General features: G+C 46.8%; 1 protein-coding gene across 4 annotated transcripts in view; it reads left to right on the forward strand.

Annotated features, from left to right (window-relative positions):
- The window catches only part of NARF (nuclear prelamin A recognition factor), a 403,053-nt gene that overhangs the window by 351,181 nt on the left and 29,605 nt on the right, over positions 1 to 22,267 (forward strand). For all 4 annotated transcript variants that reach the window (XM_078654654.1, XM_078654655.1, XM_078654657.1 and 1 more), the window contains one exon: positions 5,126 to 5,257. In XM_078654654.1, coding sequence (XP_078510780.1) covers positions 5,126 to 5,257 — 132 coding nt within the window. The remainder of the gene's footprint in view (positions 1 to 5,125; positions 5,258 to 22,267) is intronic.

The raw sequence follows: 22,267 nt of genomic DNA on the forward strand, positions 1-22,267 counted from the left end.
TAACATTTGTGATTATTTATGGCAGATTCCAAGCTCACTCAGTGAGACACTTATTAACCGCATGCGTGCGGCGCGAATTCCCCGCCCATGCTGACTCCGCCTTGCGCGGGCGGAGTCATGACGGAACGGTTCCGTCATCAGCACAGCTCAACCGACGCTCATGACGGAACCGTTCCGTCATCAGCATCGAAGGGGTTAAAACTGTACGCGGTGAAATTGCTGGTGACTGTGTGGTGACGTTAACAAACATTCATCAGTGAAAATATAGCCAATGGCTAAAGGACACAGCATAGCGCTCTCTATTAACAATCATACATCAGTGGCTAGACGTCAAAGGTTAAAAGAGACAGCATCGCATTCTCTCTTAGAAAACCAAAGAGGTAGAATTTCCTTACGGTGACATCTCTTGTTATTCAAGGCTGTATATATTATCTTATTGGTGACAATGAGTAACAAAATGGAGGTAAGTGATTTTTAAACAAACAATATGGAAAATTTGAGGCACTTCTAGTAATGGGAGTACATTACTTTTAGCAGGAATTCAAATAACATCATGGTATGGAGGTTTTGAAGACAAGGTTTTAGTCTATGGGTGAGATAGGAAAATTTAGTTAATACAGGGAAGGATATAGACAGATGAGTTTAAGCCACTAAACGCTTCAGCTACATACATCCTGTTAAATACACTTGGCTTAAAACAATCCTTTGCAGGGCTCGTGTTCAAGCCAAAAGTGGTTTGTCATAATGCGATCAGGCAGCCCGTAATGAAAAGAAGGGTTTGTATAAACAAACTGTAGTGTTCGATAAATGTTGATGTGCCTGCATTAGTCGCAAATAAAATTCTCTGGTATTGACCGCCTGTGTAAAATCTTCCCAAAGAAAGTGTTTTCACTATTCTTGGAAAAAGAGCTGTCCGGTCAGACTGAATCTGACTTGCGGTCAGCTGACCTATATAAAGGACTGCAGATGTGAGCGAACCTAATTTGGACTCCCGCAACTGTGAAATGTTAGGTATGAACAGACGCGTCGTGATGGCCTGTCCCTTCAGCTTGATTCTAGTAAAGATATTAGTTCAGAGATATTCGGAAAGCGGACTTTATTGATTAATGTAATTATACCAGGTTCTTTTAAAAAACATTAGTGTCATGGGAATCGATAAATGCATCTCCTCGACAAGGCTCGGAAAGGGAATGTTGCATTGAATACATGCCGGGATAATTCCCTAGAAAAATAAAGCAAAATGCAGGATAAAACTAAAACGCTACTTTTAGTGGCTCATGGTTGCTTTGGTAGTTGTTATCAAATGGCAGTGCTGGATCGTATTCTGAATTGATGAGGCAAATCAAACTAATTATCTTTAAGGATATCAAAAAAGGTATCAATCAGGGGAGTATTAGACATCACGTGGTTGCCATAGGTGCACGTGCGTAAAACATGTGTGTGATGGTAAATAGTATTGTGGTAATGTGACCAGGAGATGTTGGTGTTTGTAAGATGCCAAAGAGTATATTGAAAGTGTGGTTACCTCTCTGAGAGTCCGGGCACATGCGGTATGATATTTATTAAGAGCCAAATGGACATTCTGTGATAGAGAGGCAAACAGAGTTGGGGAGTATATAAATATGAAAAGGTATTCCCTGAGTAACGCCTCCAGAGTGGTCTACATGGTAATGTCATGGAAAACGTTGCTGAGGGTGCAGCATGCGCTCTGTGGAGACCATTGTGATGAAGGGTATATACGTTTATGGAGAACTGGGATGGCCATGGTCTAGTATGGCATCAAGGTGAGCAGTCATCATGTTTCCATCTGGTTGACATTTTGCAGCTTCATACATAGGCCTGTGTGGCCATGCGCTGGATGGATAAAGAGGTACACTGTCATTCTACTGGTTTCTTAGTCTTGTAGATTTGTAGTTACTGAATCAACGCAAACCAGGGAATGTTGTCATTCAATCCTGTGTCAAAGGTTCTGAGACGGAATACCCATCTTTGTTCTTTCTGAAAGAGTATGCGTACAGTGTCAATGTGTGCCTCAACCAGTGTTTCTAAAATCACCCATTCAAGTTCGTCAGCAATATGTTGAAGCGTTAGTAAATGGTTACTCATTCATGTAGAAGCTTTCTTGCATCTGACATTGCTCTGATGTTCTCCAATCCTTGTTTTGACTTGGCAGCAAGTCATGCCGATGTACCTTAATCTGCATAGATATGTAATCTACAGGGTCCTGTGCAGTGTCAACTGACTAAAACCATGAAAACCCTTACATTGAGTGAGAACCTGGTATGGACCCTGAAACGGCACACAAATTGCAACACAAAGCATTCAGTATATATGATTACATGTACATGCAGATTAAGGTACATAGGCATGAGTTGCCGCAAAGTCAAAGCAAGGGTTGGATCTTCATTTGAATTGACCAAAACCTTGGGGTGGGAGGGTTTATGTGTCTTGGTCCCCTCTTTTTGAAATCTTGTCCATTCTCATTCATGTATCCTTTTGTAGTACTTCCCATTTAGAAAGCAGCTCATAACCTGTTATGTAGTTGCCGCAAATCTTGGGGGCCACTTATAAGGTGCAGTTTGGGAGCCCACCCAGCGCCAAGAAACCCCTCGAGTGAGCAAGCACTAAAAGTTGAATATAAATAAATTAATAAGTCCATCAAATTTAGATAGACCACTGACCCCATAGATTCTGTATTTATTTTTTGAAGTAAGCACGGAAAAACTGTTTTCCTTTCTCTGCTGCCTGTACCTGTCCTTGTGAATGTGAAATTAGGAGGCTTATGGATAAGCTGGGGTGAATATAAAGCATATAATTTACAGGAGCTTGCAAGAAATCTACTGCATTATTTTTGCGATTTCTTAATATCAGACATTGCAACAGGGAGCTCTAAAAATGCAGTAACTAACAAAAATACAGATCCAATCCCATCAAATGAGAATTCTTTTATAAAACTACTGTTTTCGATGGCACCTTGTTCGAAAACCAGGTTGGCTGAAGATTGGTCCTTTCCCTTCTCGCATACATTAGTTAAGACCCCAGCATTTTGAAACCTGCAAGGAACGTATAATTATCATGGTGGGAACCAATTTCTAATCCTGAGTAAAGCTTAAAGAATCTGATAATACTCACCCGGCTCTGCCACCATGATGCATAAACAATAATTATCCTGACTTGCACTGCAATGTTGATCACACCGAGCTTATTTTGCTATTTCACCAAAATAACAAGGACGATTCACCAAAATAACAAGGTACAATTATGGGAGGTAAATGCGTGTTCGTTTAAAAAATGAGATTAGGCAACTGAAGAGTTTTAGCTGTACTTTTGTTTAGTCTTTACCCAAAACATCCTCTTTGCCCAGCAAAGCAACACATCCAAAATGTAACTTTAAAAATTTGATTTTCAGTACAATCAACAAAATTGGGTTATAGACCTTGTTTCTTTTAGTGTGTAGATTATGTTTGGTTATGTTAATTACCTGTTTGTAGAGCACTGTATGTTGCCTTTGAGCTCATCTGAATGGGGGCAGCAGAAGTATAGGGCAAGCTAAGAGGAGTGAGGCTGAAACCTTGTGCATGAAGCAAACTTCTTGTCTAAACCTTTCATATCTCATCTGAAAAAGTGGCAGTGTAGTGGGTAGTCGATGTTAGATGTTGTGTCAAAAAGGAGGAAGGAGAATATGCTGCGCAGAAGCAAGTTCTGGCAGTGAGAGTAAAGAAGGGATTGTAAGATCCGAGGAGGTAGCAAAAGAGGAAGCGTGGTAAAATCATTTGACACTATGAAGAATCGGGCCAAGAGATTTTTGAAGTCATGGTCAATTGGTGGATATCTGCTGTTGTAATCAAGCGGAGGTGGCTTCTTTCCCAGTGCTTTTGCTGGTACAGCAATTGAGTACCTTCAACCATGGTCCCACAGCTGAAGACAGAGTTTGAGACAGAGAAAGGTGGGTGTTTCTAGTTTACCTTTATCTAATTAACAAGGGGATTAAGCTTAGAGAGGACAATCTGATCAGGGTTTGAGGAGAAGCCCTTGACAGGGTGTTTTGTGTATTCTTTAGAAGGCCCTGGCACATTCATAGCCTTGGGTCTAATATGAACTTTGAGAGCTTCAAATCTCTCTCTATGTTGGTTTATTGGCTGTTCCAGAAATGCCCTTTATATTTTTACATTGCAAAGGCTTGCTCCAGCAATTAGGACGATTTTAAGAATTACAGATGCCACAGAATCTCCAGTTTATTTCAAGGATTGGGGGGAAATGGCAAGGACACAGATTTGTAGGGCCTCAGTCATATATTTGGTAGCAGCACAGTAGTAGAAGGATACAAATTTAATATGTGCCCCAAATAATGCATAAACCTTCTTTAAATTGAAGTAAACACTGTTAGAGCCCCATTCTCAACATCCCTTTCATATAGACTCCAAATTTAGACACTGGCTATGCCCTGCTCACCAGCATCTCAGATATCACCTCACACCCTAAAGAACATCCTTTAACTGACAGCAAGACTCTTCAAGGGACTGTGAAAGAAGGAGCAGATCACCACGACACTCATGGCATGTGCTCATCAAAATACCCAGAACACCTTCAAGATCTGGTATGCAATATTCAAGAGTGATACCTCAACTAACCAATCTACAAAGCAGACAAAAGCAACATAAAAAGAAATACAAGAAGGAAAACACAAACACAGATCTACTGTTGCTGTGTACCAAGGATCTGGAACTCAATCCAACATATATTCAGCAAAATCCTATACTCCACTGTGCCAGAAAGAAGGTTATGATCGTTTACTTCATGTGCATGAAAAACGAGGAGAACCCTCACCTGTCCTCACTTTATATCATTACGTTGTATCTAGGTTTTCATTTTATAAAATGGAAGCATATGTATGTCCATTTTTAGAGTGGTGGTCCAGCCTGTCACTGTATAGTGTATGTAGAAGCTCACAACAAAAATTTGACACTTTTTTTCTCATGCGAGATGTCCTATTTCATACACCATCTGCATGAAGAGTTGTTTTCTTCACATGCATTCAGCAGCCTGTTTTTTTACAAAAAAAATTCACGTACTTAATGTATACATTATGATGTCCTGAGTTTGCTCTATTCTTGTATATTGCCAGGTTTGGTGACAGCGGGGATATAGTGCGGCACAATGGTGTGAAGAGCGATGGGTACTTGGAACATATATTTAAGCATGCGGCCAAGGAGCTGTTCCATGTTGATGTAAAAGAGATCACATACAAAGCGTTAAAGTGAGTTAACTTCCTCTTTTGCTCCCTTTTAGAAAATAACATCTTTTTTACACCTCAGAAGTGGACACATTATACAAAAGTCAAGCATTTTACTGTAGAAAAGATTTTCTAGAACACACACATTTGTGCACATGGTAATCTCAAAACACCAAGGGTTGACTGTAATATTTTTCCCAAGCAAGTAATTGTTCTACTGTAGCACAAATGTTTGAGACCGAAAAAGATCAATCCTAAAGATATGGGAAAGAAACTAGAATGAATGTAATGTCTTTGATGTGGTGTCAAGTAATATAAATGCAACATGCAAAAAATGACATAACCTAGGTTCTGTGAAATCAGTGATTCATCCAAGAGCTGTGCTTCAATTTAAAAACAAATATTTACATCATATGTTATTAATAAGGAAGGATTAGCTACTCATGAAGGCACTGCAGCTGTTTGTTTTCGTATTGTGCTGCACAAGGTAGAATTACACTGACTGAAAATCTCAGTCACTGCCCTTCCTCAAGCATTAAACGTCAAAGCTGGCTGACGGGGTCCGGTTTGAGGGAATACCAGGTGTTTAAGTGGGCAGTGAGCGCTGAGGGCGATGTGCCAGGGACGCTCCTACCCCCCTCCTGAGACCCATGGAGCAATTAGCGCCATATTTTAAAGTGCAGATACACTCCATAATTAGGAGTATTTTTGGAATGAGCATTGCGCTCTTCCACTTTTTCATGCACTTTTTCACTTTTTGCTAATTTTTCACTTTCACGCCCCCAGGTCAGGGTGGACGATTAGAGAGTCCATACCGCCGGGGTTTATCTCTGTCCTGACGAATGCCTAGGTAAATTGAAACCACCCGTAAGGCTGAAACATGTTGACTTAATACTTAATTCTGAATTAACCATCCATTACCTTTGGCAATAAAATTCAGACACATAAATCTTTTATCCGTGTCCTAGGGATCATTCATTAAAACTTTTTGTAGATACCCTTTAGACACTTTTTACTTTTAGTTAATTTCACAACACGCCCACTTCACACAACCAGCTCCGCAGTCTTCTGGCGTCGCAGCACACCAAAGAGGCACTCGGCCTCTTTGGTAGGGCCCAATGATGAAGCATGACACTGACTAGGTCGGTGTGTGAGGGCTTTCTTTTCCACCCAAATAGGGTGTGAATTCCACTAGTTGTTTCGCTCCTTCTATGGGGCTTTTTTGATACTGCAACCTCTCTTCTTTTGTTTATTTGACTTAGAAAGACATCACCTCAACTTCCTAACCGCACTTCAATGAATAAATGATGTGTATTGTAAAGCGCACGGCTACATGGAACGAGTGTTCCGGCGCTAGCAATCTCTGTCTCACAAACCACCAAGAACATCCCTAGCCACTGAATAGCCAGGTTTTAAGAAGTTTCCTGAAAAACAGCCAGATCAGAAATAGATCTGAGGAAGGATGACCTCAGAGTTCTGGCTGGCATGTAGTGGTTAACTCTTTTCTTGAGATAGCCTGCTCCTCTACCCTGCAGGGCTTTAAAAAACAGTACCAGTGCCTTGAATTTGAACCTCATTCTCATGGGAAGCCAATGCAGTGCTTTCAGGTGCGGGGACATACACGTCCTAGGTTTGAGCCTTAGAACAAGTGTGGCTACCGCGTTTTGAACCCCCTGCAGACGCTGGAGTAGACGCCGTCGGAGACCCAGGTACTAGACATTGGCATTGTCCACTCTGGAAGTAACTAACGCCTGGACCACGTTTTTCCTAGTGTCTACTGAAAGTAGTGGAAGAAATGTCCTCAACATTCGCAATAGGTGCCCACCACATACTGGAGCTGAGATCTCATTGAAAGAGCATTATCAATATAAATGCGCAGATTTTTTACCGTGGTGTGCGCCGCAAGAGGCAGAGATATATCCTCAGGCCACCAGCATCTCCCCTCATCCGACGGCGCGTGCCAAAAAAGATAATCTCAGACTTCTTCACAGAATTACATTTCAGTTGACTGTCATGGGGGACCGTGTTCAAGGCGGCTGACTGGTCCAAAAGAATTAGAATAGCTCTACCTCCCTGGTCAAGCTTCTCTGTGAAATAAGTTTATTCACCTGCAGCAAAGCAGTTTCAGGGCTATAGTTAGCCCTGAAACCAGATTAACTGATGTACCGAAGATAATTTTTTTTAGTGAAGTTAGAACTGACTTTATTCACATGTTTCTCCAAAACATTTGAGAAGGCAGGTAAGAGAGATACGGGTTAGCAAGCACATTCGGATCAGCTGACTTTTTTTTAGCAGAGGAAGAATTTTAGCATGCTTCTAAATTGCAGGCATATAGCCCGCTACGAGAGAGAAATTGAGGACCTTATTTACCAGTGGGTTTATGGCCGCAGCCACAGTGGCCAACAACGTCGCTGGACATGGGTCAGCGGGTGAGCCTGACTTGAGACCTTTTAAGATAAGATACCTCCGGCTGCATCAGAGGTATCTGTGATAAAGCGGGGGTATCTCCAGCGGGCGGTTTACTAGCAGGAAGTAGGACATGTGCGTGGTCATCGGAAGACCCCCCTAGAGAAAGAATTCTGTATAGTTACGATCTTCTCATGGAAGAACGTTGCCAAATGGTTGGTCCATTCTGCAGAATGTGGAAAGTCCCTGATGACGACCTTAGGAGATGTGAAAGATTTTACGACTTTAAAAATCTCCTTTCCTTTATCGTTGGAGGTCACACTTTTCTTTTTGAGATAGCTCTTCTTAACATCGTTGACTTTAATATAGTAAGATTTCAATGCTGCCTTATACTCTGACCTATCTTCAGGATTATAGTTTTTTCTCCACTTCCTTTCCAAGCGTTTACATAACCTTTTGCTGATCCTCAAAAGATCGTTAAACCAGGGGGCTGAAGGTCTCGCCTTTTTGGAAGTGGGCATTGTCAAAGGGGCTAGTCTATAGGCGTTCTGCCTCAGCTTCTCTAAGCTTTGAAATGTAATGTATTTTAGCCTTTAAAAGCTGACCTGTTCTGTATCACTGCCTGCTAACGTTAAACAAAGCCAATTAACGCGTTCCAGCCAGATATATAATGTAAGGGATGCACAAGGCCCTCTTCCTTATCATGAACTGGATGAACCAGCTACTGTCCTTATTGTTCCTAAATGTACACTACTTGATACCTTCTGATCTAATGTGATGACAAACTGACATGGTAATATCCAACTCCTTCATAAATATGTTATGGTACGATCCAGGCAAAATAATTAATTCTACAGTATTGGAAAATTCATTTTATTGATAGAATTTAGTGATGTGTTTTCCAGAGCCATCTATACAATAGGACAACAGGAGTCAATATTCTCCATGGCACTAAGGACTCATTCAGTGTGCCAATCCAAACCAGAAGATTAATTGGATGGCAGTTTCATAACCTACTGGTCATTATTTGTGTAAAATGGTAATAATTCGTCCCATGAAATGAGACAGGGACACTTAGTGGAAACCCAGACACTCAAGGACCACTAGGAAATAGAATATGTATGTTCGACGCATGTGTGCTGTAGATACACATACTTTGCATACCCCTGCCATCTAGTGTTGGGTCCGGATGTGTGCAAGTTGTTTTTCTTCGAAGAAATCTTTCCTAGTCACGAGGTAAGGTGACTCCTCCCTATGGTGATAGTGCACAAAGGAACCGACTCCCTTGTTAGATTGTTATTTTCCGCGATCTGGTTCAGATGTGTATTGCTGCACTCTGGTCCAAAACTGTTCTTTGGATTCTCCTCGGTGCCCAATCCACTCTACCCTCGATGGTATTGTTTTGTACACGTTTTCCACTTCTCCGCGTATCGATTCGGTCAATGAAATCTCCAATGTAGATTGGAAAGTTTTGTGGGCGGCCTTCTGGCCTAACCGCGTCGGTCCAGCTCTTCATCAATGGAATGGACTCAGTTCAAATTCTGTCCTCTGTGCCAACCCAAGTACCCACGCCCGACTCACACCAGGTGTGTAATAAGTGCTTGTCTCCAGAGCACAGAGAAGAAGACTGATGCGTGCAAATTGTTTTGGTCGATAAAAACTCTCTGCGATCGTCTGGCTCGACGTTGGGAGATGCAGCACCAACAAGTCGATGACACACTGGATATCTTCAGTGAAGACTCCGAGCAAGATGACTTCATGCCCTCAATGGCTGAGGAAGAGCAGGCCTTCTCCGTGTCGAACTCCAAATCAGAGTTGGAAATAGGTGTCGACGATGTGCCGCAGGGACAGGGTGAAGTGAGTACAGAGCTCCCTTTGCCCCGTCCACCCACCCCAAAAAATTTTAAGGCTTCAGGACCACCTCTGCCTTCTGGACAAGGTCGGCACCAAGATGATGTTTCTGATGCTCCGCCTCCCGGCTCGGCACCAAAACATGTCATCAAGCCTTCCGGCTTGGGACTGAGTCAGCCGAAATCCACCTCGGAACTGAAGCCTGCCTGTTCAATCACAAAGTCGGTTCGGAACCAAAACCAGCCACGCTGAAAAAGAAACCGCCTTCAGAGCCGAAACCCTCCATGCTGAAATGCCATTCTCTCTGGGCCCGAAACCTTCAGTGCCGAAAACCAAAGATGTCCCTTCATCTCCTTCCGATCCAAACATAGACATTGTACCATCTAAATCCGATTCCAAACAAAAGAAACTGTACATTAATTCTGATACAGGACATATTCATGCGAAGCTGCCTTCTAAGCACAAGCTTCCTGATGACAACAGCCATTATAAAATCTCTTTGAAGAAGAAAAATATTGGTACCAGCTCTTTTCATCCAACACCACCATCTCCTCCACCTCCACCCTCCTCTCCACTTTTATATCCTTTGCACATCACTCCACTATCTCACCATGACGGAGACAATATTGATGATGGAGACACACACTTCGCAGGGGATCCATGGATGAAATATACAATTGATCCTCCATTGGATAATGATCCAGACCTGCCAAGCCCTCTCCACCTGAGGACAATGTATCCTATCAAGAAGTTATTGCCAGGGCCGCACAGTACCATGGGGTGGTACTTCACAAAGAATTCTTAGAGTATTTTTTATTTGAGACTCCAGGATCCACACACAGGTTGAGCCAAACACTCCCTTTGCTCAAAGGAATGATGAGAGACACAGACGAAATTTTTAAAGACCCTGTACTTGCACGAATTCTCACTCCTAGAGTCGACAAAAAATACAAACCTTGCCGAACAGATCTGGTATTTATTAAAGGCCAGTTACCACTTGACTCCTTGGTTGCCCAGTGCTCACAAGCGAGCTAATTCCCAAACCTCTGGGGACGCTCCTTCGCCAGATAAGGAATCAAAACTCATTGACGTTCTGGCAAACGAATAGCTGCTCAAGCTTCCAATCACTGGCGTATTGCTAGCACGCAAGGCCTTCTAGCCAGATAAGAGAAGGCGCACTTGGACGAAATGGAGCAATTGCTACAATATCTCCCAGATGAGCATAAAGCTAAAGCCCAAGACTTGGTCCAAGAATGAAAATTCATTTCCAACTCTTCCATTAGGTGTGCTCTAGATGCTGCTGACACTGCAGCTAGAGAGGTCAACACTAGCATCCTACTCAGAAGGCATGCTTGGTTAAGAATCTACCGTTTTAAGCCCGTCCAACAATTTATTTTAAATACACCTTTTGATAAAGAACATCTATTTGGCCCTGAAGTAGATAAAGCGCTCGAAAAAAATGAAAAAGAATACTTAAAGTGGCAAAATCCATGGAAGCGCTTCAGTTCCCTCCAAACAGGGGATCCTTTCGGCACTCCTTTTACTGGGGAGGGTCCAAGTCAACACCCTCAGACCAAAACACTTCCTCGTACAAGGGTAAACACCAATCCTTTTCCTCAAGAGTTGTTTTAGAGGAAACAACTCTAAAGGCAGGGGTAAGGGCACCACACCCCATAACTCCTCTTCCCCTAATAAGCAGTGACTTCCCCATGCTTCCCTCCGACCGTACCACACCTGTCGGAGGAACACTTCAGTAGTTTCTCCCCATTTGTCAATTTATAACAACAGACAAATGAGTGATCGGAATTATCCAACATGGTTATTGCCTGGAGCTTACCACCAATCCTCCAAACATTCTGCCTCGCTCTCACAGATTGTCTTCAGACCAATTGCAGTTGATTGAGCAGAAGTGCAATCTCTCTTATTAAAAGGAGCCATAGAACCAGTTTCAGTACAGTACCAAGGTTCAGGGGTTTACTCTCTCTATTTTCTAATTCCCCAAAAGGACGGTTCCTTAAGACCAAATCTGATAAAGACTACTAGCCACAGATTCCTTAACGTAGAATTATCCCCAGGTGTGAGACTGGATCCGGAAAACTCTTTGCCACAGCATCCCTCCGCGTCCGTGACGTCAGCGAGGATACACAAGTCCCACCCCGGCGCACCTGCACCAGTTTTTTCTCTTTCCGCGTGCAACCCGGATCCGGTTGAGCCCTGGCCTGTTTTCAGGCCTTCTATCCCTTTTTTCACGTTTAGTGGAACGGTGTGCAAATGCCTTTGGGCTTTAAGACGTGGCCCTCTTGTGCACGTCCCATGTCGGCGACGGACCCTCACCCCATTTGCATGTGGTGCCTGGGTGAGCACCACGACTCGGAGAGCTGCGACGCCTGCCAGCACCTTAAGCCTAAGTCACGGCGGGGGCGCCAGATGAAGTTGCTGTCTTCGCGCTTATTCAGGTCAGTGTCTTCTTAGCGTCCGTCTCCCACCTCGGACGCCATGAACCGCCGGTTTCGTCTGCGTCATAGTCTTTCACCGCGGCCTCTTGGGCGTGGCTCACCGTCTGGTAGGTCCTTCAGTTTGTCCCCGAGGCCTTGTCCTCCTTCTGCGGCGGGCGCAGTCTACCCCAGGGACGTGCGCCCCCGCCTGTCACCTCCCTACCCGCCGTTTCCCGGCGCGGAGGCGACTAGGGCCCAAATGGCAGCCTACGCTGCGTCTCTGCAGGCTTCTTTGGCCCTTTCTCCACCTCCTGAGACGTCCGTGGATCCCTTATCTCGCATCCCTTACCTTGCGCTGGGATTTCCGCGGAGTCGCCAGCGGCTCCGGGGCCGAAGGCTTCGGTTCCAGGTCGTAGGAGAGTGGCGCCGTCGGGGTGTGGTCCTTCGGAGCACCCCTCTTTGGTGCCTAGCATCCCTGTCTCGCAGCAAATCCCTATGGGGCTCCTTGTGGCGTCGCAGGTGATCGCCGGGACCCCGGGCTTGTCCCCAGGTCCCCCTCGGCCCTCTGAGCAGGCAATTGCCTCACCCGAGGTCAAGCCAGCGCCGCTTTGGTGCCAGGGGTCCTCCTCCCCGGTTCCGGTGGAGTCACAGGGGCCTGGGGTGCTTTCCCAAGTTCCCCTCGGTGCGGGCGGTTGCTCCGTCTGGCGGCCGAGCCGGTGCCACGAGTGGCTACTCCGGCAGCGCCTGATGCAAATCAGGCAGACTCCACGGAGCCGTTCCGGCGCTGGCTTCTGGATTCGTCTCCTGAAGTCCCTTCGTCTGCGGCGGTCTGTCATCTGTTGGTGTGTTCCTCCCCGGAGACAGGGCGCCTTGTAGTTGCCTTTTCGCCGGCATCTTATAGGGCAGGTTCTTTGCCGTCCCCACTGCCAAAATCCTCGAACCCTTCTGTTAGACCTGTCTGTTTTTTTTGCGTAGTCCCTCCAATTTATTATTTATTTTGTCCCCTTTTTGCCCCTTATACCCTTGATAATTTTTGTCCACTAACTTTTTATAGGTGTTGGTCAAGGGGATAGGTGTTCTTTTTCCCCCTCATAGGTTTCACCCCAGGCCCAGAGGCCTGTTCTGACAGGAAAAGTTGGAACCACACAAAATGGTGGCTACCAACTGCTTTAACTGCCAAACCCAGAACTTGCCCATAGACCAGTATAGGGCGTTCCAGAACCTTCTGGTCCATTCTGAACCACTGAGGGACAGCCTATATAAGGCGGAATGCGGGGCAACCATTTTGTCTACCTGAGAGAGTCAGCTGGAGGACAGGCTATCTTGGAAGTTGGGGGGAGGATAGTGAAAGGGTTGACTTCCTGAACTAGGAAGCAGCCTAATTAATCCACTTCTCTACTCCTCCTTTGGGATCCTTGTCTTGTCCCCGCTGTGGAAGTTTAAGGGAGACCCTGGGCGCCTGTCTAATCCCTGGACTGAAAGAATAGGGAGGTGGACAGGAGAAGGAGACTACAGCATTGTGGGGTGCAGTCCTCTGCCCAGTGAAAGGACTTCTGCTGTGATTCCCTCAAACGGAGGAGGGCTAATTCTTGTGGCCCCCACCCTTTTATTTAGTGCTCAATACCATCCTGCCCTGGTTTCAGCGTGGGGAGCGGCGCCGAGTGGTGGCTGAAGAGGCGCTTTGTAGGTGAAGGGTGCCGGTTTTTCATGAGGCGGCGCTGATCTCGCCGTCTGTGGGACCCCGGGGGCACCGGCCGCGTCGTGGAGAATATGCCCCAGATTTGAAGTTCACGGAGCGCTACCGCGCATGCCCCAAGCGATCCCACTCCTTTGTGCAGGAGGGGCCTAGGACCGAGCAGGCCCGGAAGAAGCAGCGTCTCGCCAGCGGAGCCAACGCGGTGGAAGGCGGGAGCGGAGGCGGGTCTGGAAGCGAGGTGAGAGGCGGTGCAGTGTGAGCGCCTCGCGCATGCCCAGAAGTATAGCGCGTCCCTTGCCAGAGCGAGGAGGATCTGAGGAGGAGCGCCAGGAGTCCCCCGGCGGCGGAAGAAAAAGGGAACTTCTCTCCCCTGCTCGAGCGGCCCATAGTGAGGCTGGTGTGAGCGGGAGGGGAGATCTGTGCAGGCCAAAAGCGGCTGAGGAGACTCGGTGGTAACTGTGACTCTGGATTTTGGCGCCACGCAGAGGAAAGCTGAGGGGCCCCAGAGGCTGAGGAATCTTGATAGCGTGTGGCTCCCTTTTGTCCTGCCCAGTGATTTTCCACGTCCCTTGGCACAACAAGACTACCACCGCCTATTCTGGCCCAAGTAAGGAGGTGTACTGAAGGGGGAGAGTGTCGCTAGAGGTTATCAGAGTATAACCCAGACACTGTTAGTTTCCACAGCTGTGTTACATAAAGTGGGGAGTATCTTGAGGAAATCCTCAGTGACTGTGCATCACGGAGAGGGGGTTGTAGGTGCTGTGGGAGACAAGTATAGTGCACTTAGTAGTAACCTTTTCTAACTAAGGCTGGAGTCTGATAAAATGCACTATTGTTGTTGATTAATGATTTAATTTAGCCAATCTAGAAGTGCTGATCTTCTCTCCTAGAGTAATGCTGTGAAGAGAAGTTGCCGAGGAGTAAAGCAGAGTACAGTAAATGCATAACTGATTTATTGGAGTATAAGTGTTACCTGCCAGTTTTGGTTAGGAGGTCTGACCAAATGTAATGTACTGCAAATGCTGATTGATAATATGTTTTAGAATTTAAAATTATAGTTAATGCTTCCAAGACAAACTGAAATGCCTAAGTTGTAAATTTGGAAACCAAAGAGCAGAGTATATTATTTTTATAAACCAGTACATATTTTCATAACAAATTGGTGTAGTGTCCTTTTTAAGTGTCATTGCGTAGATTTACTGCTGGGTGGTTTGCAACCTTCACACTTGTGCCTCTGAAATGCATGTCTTACCCTAGGCCAGGCTACCCTAGGTAACCTGACATCCCAGGTTCCAACACCTTCTTTCCCTGGTTCATGGCTGGCTTCTCGACCGGTTTCTCCACCTTCCCCTGAGGCCCCTCGGGTCCCTCATTCCTCGGTGGATCTTCCTCTATGCCGGGACTGGCCGCAACCCCCTTGACTTGGGGATGGGCGGCTCAGCCTGCAACCGTCACCCACGGAGGAATTGCTTTCACCTCCGCGGCGCCCTACTGAGGCCAGTGTTGCCTTTGTTCAGGCTATTTCCACGGCTCCTGGTATTCTGAGGATGGGTGAACCTGCCACTCCATTTCCTACAGACAACCTCCTGGAGATTCTCCACCAGGGCTCTGGTGGACGGGAGTTGTTCCTTCCTTTGGAAGCGTCACTCCATAATTCTCTTATGGGGGCTTGGAGGCACCTCGCCACGGGCTATCTGGTGCCTCAGGCACTGTTAATAATTATAATAATTGGATTTCCGAAGCAATCAGCTTAGCGGTTCCTACTAAAAAGATATCTCGCAACAGGTGTGTTCCATCGGCACCTTGGTTTTCTGACATCCTTCGTAAAGAGAAACAGAAATACCGCCGTATGGAACGTCGTTGGCGACTGAACTATCTTGATTCTGACAACCAAGCGTATAAAATGGTACTTATGACCTATAAAAATGTACTGATTGCGGAAAAAAGTGATTACTTTAAGTCTCAGATCGAGTCAACCAAAAATTCTTCTAAAGAACTTTTCGCGGTTATTAACAAACTCACAATTCTGAACATGTGAACATGTGAGATTGCACTGAATGTGAACATGTGAACATGTGAGATTGCACACTGGGGATAAACTCTATCAGTGTTCTGAATGCCAAAAGAAATTCCTCTGTAAATCACATTTCACTGAACATGTGGGAATCCACACCGGGGAAAAACCTTATCAGTGTTCTGAATGCCAGCAAAGATTTTGTAACAAATCAAGTCTTTCTCGACATGCAATAACCCACTCTGTGGAAAAACCTTATCTGTGCTCTGAATACCAGAAATATTTCATAGACAAAAGCAGACTCACTCAGCATACAATAACCCACTCTAAGGAAAAACTTTATCAGTGCTCTGAATGCCAGAAATATTTCAGTGGCCAAAGCACTCTCACTCGGCGTACAAGAACTCACACTGGGGAAAAACCTTATCAGTGCACGGAATGCCAGAAATGTTTCAGTGACAAAAACAGTCTCACTCGGCCTACAGAAGCTCTCCCTAGCGAGGGGAACTGGGGCTGCGAGCTGCTGAAGAGGCAGGACATATTACGATCTTATGCGCACTGTTTTTAGCCTTTCTAAAATATAATTTGGAGCGTTTTTAATGTTTTGTAATTCCGCCGTATTTTTACTATGGGGGCTGTTACAATAAGGGGAATTGAGTAGAACAGGCACGCTGACACTCTACACACCTTCACTTCCTCTTCTTTCAGCCCAACCGCTTTGTATTTACATCACTCGGCGGTGGGCGCCATCTTGAGTGAGGAAGGCGAGGTCAGCGCTCAAGTCGGGCCGGCCTCCCGCCCTCCCACTGTATTTAGACGTGCCCTTCCCAGCGCTCCCTGCCTACAGAAGCTCTCCCTAGCGAGGGGAACTGGGGCTGCGAGCTGCTGAAGAGGCAGGACATATTACGATCTTATGCGCACTGTTTTTAGCCTTTCTAAAATATAATTTGGAGCGTTTTTAATGTTTTGTAATTCCGCCGTATTTTTACTATGGGGGCTGTTACAATAAGGGGAATTGAGTAGAACAGGCACTCTGACACTCTACACACCTTCACTTCCTCTTCTTTCAGCCCAACCGCTTTGTATTTACATCACTCGGCGGTGGGCGCCATCTTGAGTGAGGAAGGCGAGGTCAGCGCTCAAGTCGGGGCGGCCTCCCGCCCTTCCTCCTTCCTATATCATGTGTCATCCCCCCAGACGGCGCAGCGGGCTGGCGCAGCGGGCGCGCCGGTTGCGCGCCAAAGCCGCGCCAAAGCCAAGCCCGTCTGCGCCCGTCCGTGCCAGGATCGCGCCGGGCGCGGGCCACGCTGCCCTAAACCTCCCTGTTTCCAGGTATGACTCCAACGCGCTGCTCTCCTTGCGCCCGGAAATAGCAAGCCTGACCTGTAAAGTTCACTCCCCCACAGACCTCTCCCGGGGCCCTTTTTCCTGTCGCTCTTGCGGATGGGATGGCACCCGCTCGCCCTACTTCTTCCACTCCTTCCCCTCCCCGTCACAAGTCGGTCTCCCTCAATTGCGGTCTTATCAATGCCAGATCTTTAGCTTGCCATGGGCAAGACATCCATGATCTTATTCTGTCTCACGGTCTTGACGCCCTATTCATCACTGAATCCTGGCTACACGATGCTTCTAACCCTGACCTGGCAACTGCCCTCCCTCCTGACTTTACCATCCTCAGGCGGGACAGGCCCAACGGTCGAGGAGGTGGGCTGGCTATTATTATTAAGAAACCCTTCAGGTGCCACACATTCGATCTAGCCCCCCTCAAGGATTGTGAGAGCATTGGCTTTGTGATCCACATTAACTCCTCCTCCTCCCTATCAGGAGGACTTGTCTATCGTCCCCCGGGGAACGCCACATCATTCCTGGACTCCCTTGACGAGACTCTGGGATCACTCATGACCCACTATCCCTCCTTCACCCTTCTCGGGGATTTCAACCTTCACTTGGAATCCCGCACAGACCCTCTCACCTCCAACTTCTTACATTCATTGGAGATCTTCGGCCTTTCCCAATTGGTCCACCTCCCTACCCACCAGGCCGGTCATACACTTGACGGCATCTGCTCTAACCTGGCTTTCCTAGAAGTCTCTTCCCCATTACCGCAAATATGGACAGACCACTGTTTCATCCCCTTTTCCATTTTGACCAAACCCTCTTCGTCATTGCGCCTTAAACACTTTCCCACTACCTTTCCCACCAATTGGAAGAAAGTAGCTGAGCGCATCAAGCTGAACCCGCTGCCCCCTGTCCCCCCCCCCCCCATCGTGGGAGAGGCGTCACAGGATTCTATAAACTTTCATTTGTGGATGGATGGTGTGGTTTCCGCCAACTCCAACCCCACCACCCTAAAACCAGCCCAAGGCAAAAGGAAGCCTAATGCCCCTTGGTACACCCAGGCCCTCACTGAGTGCCACCTAAAGTGTAGGGTCCTGGAAAGAGAGTGGAGGAAGACGTATGACCCCTCATCCAGATCTATATACATCCTTCAGAGGAAACATTACCTTTCTTGCATAAAAAAAGCAAAAAAAGTATTCTTCACATCAGCCATAGACGCAGCCAAACAGAAACAACAAACCATCTTTGACATAGTAAAGTCTTTCACCCACCCAAAGGCACTGGCTCTTGAAATCCCCCATCCAAAATCCTCTGCGACCAAATAGCAGACTTCTTCATTGACAAAATTAAGAATATCCATCAGGATTTCCCTCCTCCACCCACTTTCATACAAGACTGTGTCACAACCACTCCCTCTTTGAACAATTTTACTTCAGTCTCCTCGGCTCAAACACAAAAAGCCATTATGAACTGCAGATCAGGAGCCCCCACAGATTCCTGTCCCCCGATTATTTTACAGCACCTCATCGAGGCTGTCACCCCTTCTATCAATGCCATTATTAATGAATCTCTTAACTCCGGCACTGTCCCTGCTGATTGGAAGAAGGCTACAGTTAATCCCCTCATGAAGAAACTAAACAAGTCCCCAACTGATTTATCCAACATGCGCCCAATCTCCCTCCTCCCAGTACTCGGCAAAATCACCGAGCAGTTAGTCCACGAAGAACTAAAAAGTTTTGTAGAAAACAATCGCATCCTGCATCCACAGCAATCCGGCTTTCGCCCGGGCCACTCCACAGAAACTGCACTCATCGAATTGTCGGACACCATTAAGTTCTTGCAGGATGGGGGCAGACAAGCTGCTCTCATCCTGCTCGACTTAACCGCGGCCTTCGACACCATCTCTCATGCCATTCTCATTAACAGAATGCGTGAGATCGGTGTCGCAGGCTCCGCTCTGGCCTGGATAATTTCATTCCTTTCAAATCGATCGCAAACTGTATCCTTAGGCCCCTTTCTTTCCGGCGAAAGACCCATCACCTCAGGTGTGCCCCAGGGATCAATACTGAGCCCTTTCCTATTCAATATATACATGGCTCCCCTTCTTACGTTGATCGAATCCCATGGGATCCTCGTGACTTCCTATGCTGACGACACTCAGCTCGTCGTCACCATTGACAAAAGACACCCTGACGCCGCCCTTGGATTTCAAAATTGCCTCTCCCAAGTCTTTTCCTGGCTTAACCTCAACCATCTTAAATGTAACAGTGCCACAACTGAAATAATACCTCTAGGCAAGGACATCCTCTTTTCCCCTAAAGACTGGTGGCCTCAGAACTCCGAAGCGCCCCCGTGTGCGGTCACCTCAGCCCGCAATCTTGGAGTCCAATTTGACTCGTCTCTTAGCTTCGACGAGCACGTACGCATTACTGCTGGGCGCTGCTTTAGCCTGATTAGGCAGCTAAAGAAATTTTTTGACTTTCTGCCCATCTCAGCCAGGAAATCAGTCGCGGTGGCCCTCATTCTCTCCCGGCTGGATTATTGCAATGGCCTCCTAACAGGCATAAAGAAATCCTCCCTTAAGAAATTGCAAAGTGTGCAACATGCAGCGGCCAGGCTAGTTCTAAAGCTCCCCCGCAGGTCCTCGGCCTCGGCAGCTCTTAACTCTCTCCACTGGCTGCCCCTCCATAAGAGAATTCTTTTTAAGCTCCTTGTCACTGTGTTCAAATCCACCAGGCACACCGGCCCATCTTACCTGATCAAGCGCTTTCCGCACTACATTCCAACGCGCTGTCTGAGGTCTTCAGGAGCCAATTTAATCTCAGTACTCAAAATTAAACTGAAAACTAAAGGTGGGAAAACTTTTACTTTTCTGGCTGCTAAGGCATGGAATTGTCTTCCCCCCAACCTTAGGCATGCCCCTTCAGAACGCCTCTTTAGGAAACTCCTGAAGACCTGGATTTTCGCTCAATCTGACTCATTGGTCCTCGCAGCTATCTGATCCTGCTCTCTAACGCTGGTTCTCTGTGTGCTCAGCGCCAAGATGCTCCTCCCGGAGCGGTAGTCGCGCTTTACAAATTTTATTAAATAAAAATATCAAATTCCCAAAGTATAGGGTAACTTGCGGAGCCAACAGTTTGCTAATGACATGGCAGCCACATTTAAAACTAAAGTTATGGACATTTTTAGCACTTTTAAGGATAGTTCAGACTTACATATGGCACCCAAGGGCAGGAATTGGATTCTGGCAAGAGCAGATTACTCAATTTCTCACCGGTGTCGGTTGTAACAGTGAGCCATTACATATCGGAGTCCAAGGCAGGTTCTCCATTGGACCCATGTCCACCTGTCTTTTTAAAAGATTTGTCAGATATGGTTAGCCCTGTTCTTTCAGAGATCTTCAACAGGATGTTTTCATCAGGTATTTTCCCCGTTAGCTGGAAGGAGACGTCTATTCTCCCATTTTAAAAAAAAGCCTACTTTAGATGCTACCAACCCTTTCAATTATCGTCCTATTGCTCGTCTCCCTTTACCGGCAAAGATTGTTGATACAATTATGAACTGTCAATTGACACACACTATCAATGACAATGGGCTGCTGGATCATTCACAGTTTGGTTTCCGCAAGGAACATAGTACAGAAACAGCGCTCATTAAGGCGACTGAAGAGATCAGAGCAGTTATGGATGGAGGAGGCACAGCTGCTTTGGTGCTCCTCGATCTATCTGCCGCGTTTGACACTGTTGATCATACTCTCCTGCTACGTCGACTAAAAAATCTGGGTGTGGATGGAATGGCCTTGGCCCTTTTAGCATCCTTCCTGCAGGAGAGGAGATCGACAGTGTCTCTTGATGGCTTTGACTCAGATCCCTACTTGCTGCCGTGTGGAGTGCCGCAGGGCAGTTCGTCTATGTCTATGTCTGTGTCTCCGAACTTGCCCCTCTGATCAGGGACTTTGGATTAATGCGAACATCATACGCGGATGATACCCAGATTGTGGTAGCAGTGTACAAAAACCAGATCTCTCCTGCTTTGCAGTTTCAAAAATTGCATGACTGAGCCTTGGAGTGTGGCTGGACAGATCTCTGTCCTTCAATGTTCAAGCCACAAAGCTTTCAGCCACCTGCTTCGGCATCATGAGGATGCTAAATAAAATATTCCCCCTCCTTCCCATGGAAGCAAAACAGGTGGCTATACAAGGTCTTATACACTCACGACTTGATTTCAATAACGTACTCTACCTTGGCGCCCCAGAGTACACCCTACGTAGGCTGCAGATTGTGCAGAACTGCGCAGCGCGCCTACTGCTCAAAATCCCCCGTAGACACTCAGTGAGGGCCGGACTGACTAGCCTTCTCTGGCTACCGGTTCGGCAGAGAATTCGGTTTAAAGCACTATGCATAGCCCATCAAGCCTTCTGGGACACAGGCCCCAGCATCACCCGCGACCTGGTCACTCATTACACCCCTAACCGCAGTCTCCGTTCCGGCCAGACCTTCTTAGCAGTAGTACCAAGAATAAAAAGATCCAGATCTGGCGGAAGGACGTTTGCATACAACGCCTCCAAGATCTGGAATACTCTGCCACTCCATCTCAGAGCCAACCCGAACCTCAATGTGTTTCGTAAACAATTAAAGACCTTTTTGTTTACATCCCCCCACTAACTGCCGCTTTTCCACCCTCTGCTCATCAGTAGGTTCTGGTTATCCCAGTGCTTGGACGCCTCCCGGCTACAATCTGCGCTATATAAATCTGCAAGTTTACAAGTTTACATTGCAATCAATAGCCCGCTAATGTCCTGTTGCTGAGTTTCTCCAGCCTGGTCCAACCCGCTGGCCCCATCCCTCAGGGGAGTCTCAGTTGCTTTAGATTTCTTCAGGTCGAACGATATCTTCGACTGAGTCCTGTCCACTCGCCCCATGGTGGCAGCGCCAGTAGCCTCCAGGCCCGAGATGTGACTCGAGAGATCAGGGTGCAAGCATTAGCACCCCAGAGCAGGTGGATTCCGCACCCCGATCCACTCCTCCTGTGGCAGCTGCTCTGTTATGACCAGATGTGGGGTAGAGCATGCCAATGGGAAGTCACCCCTGCAACTCCCCCGGGCGTCCAGCGCAGACCCTCAAGGCGGTATCACACAACTCCCCAGGTCAGTCCGTACCAGACACCGCCTCGTATGCAGAACTGTCCTTTGTGGGTAAATGGAGCACCCCACCTCCTGGTCAGCACCGGCTCCGTCCTCCCTCACTTCACACCACTCAATCACTGTGGTGCAAGCCGCCCTCAGGCGGAGAGGA

This window comes from Lissotriton helveticus, chromosome 7 (genome assembly GCF_964261635.1).
Source record: "Lissotriton helveticus chromosome 7, aLisHel1.1, whole genome shotgun sequence".
Lineage (NCBI taxonomy): Eukaryota > Metazoa > Chordata > Amphibia > Caudata > Salamandridae > Lissotriton > Lissotriton helveticus.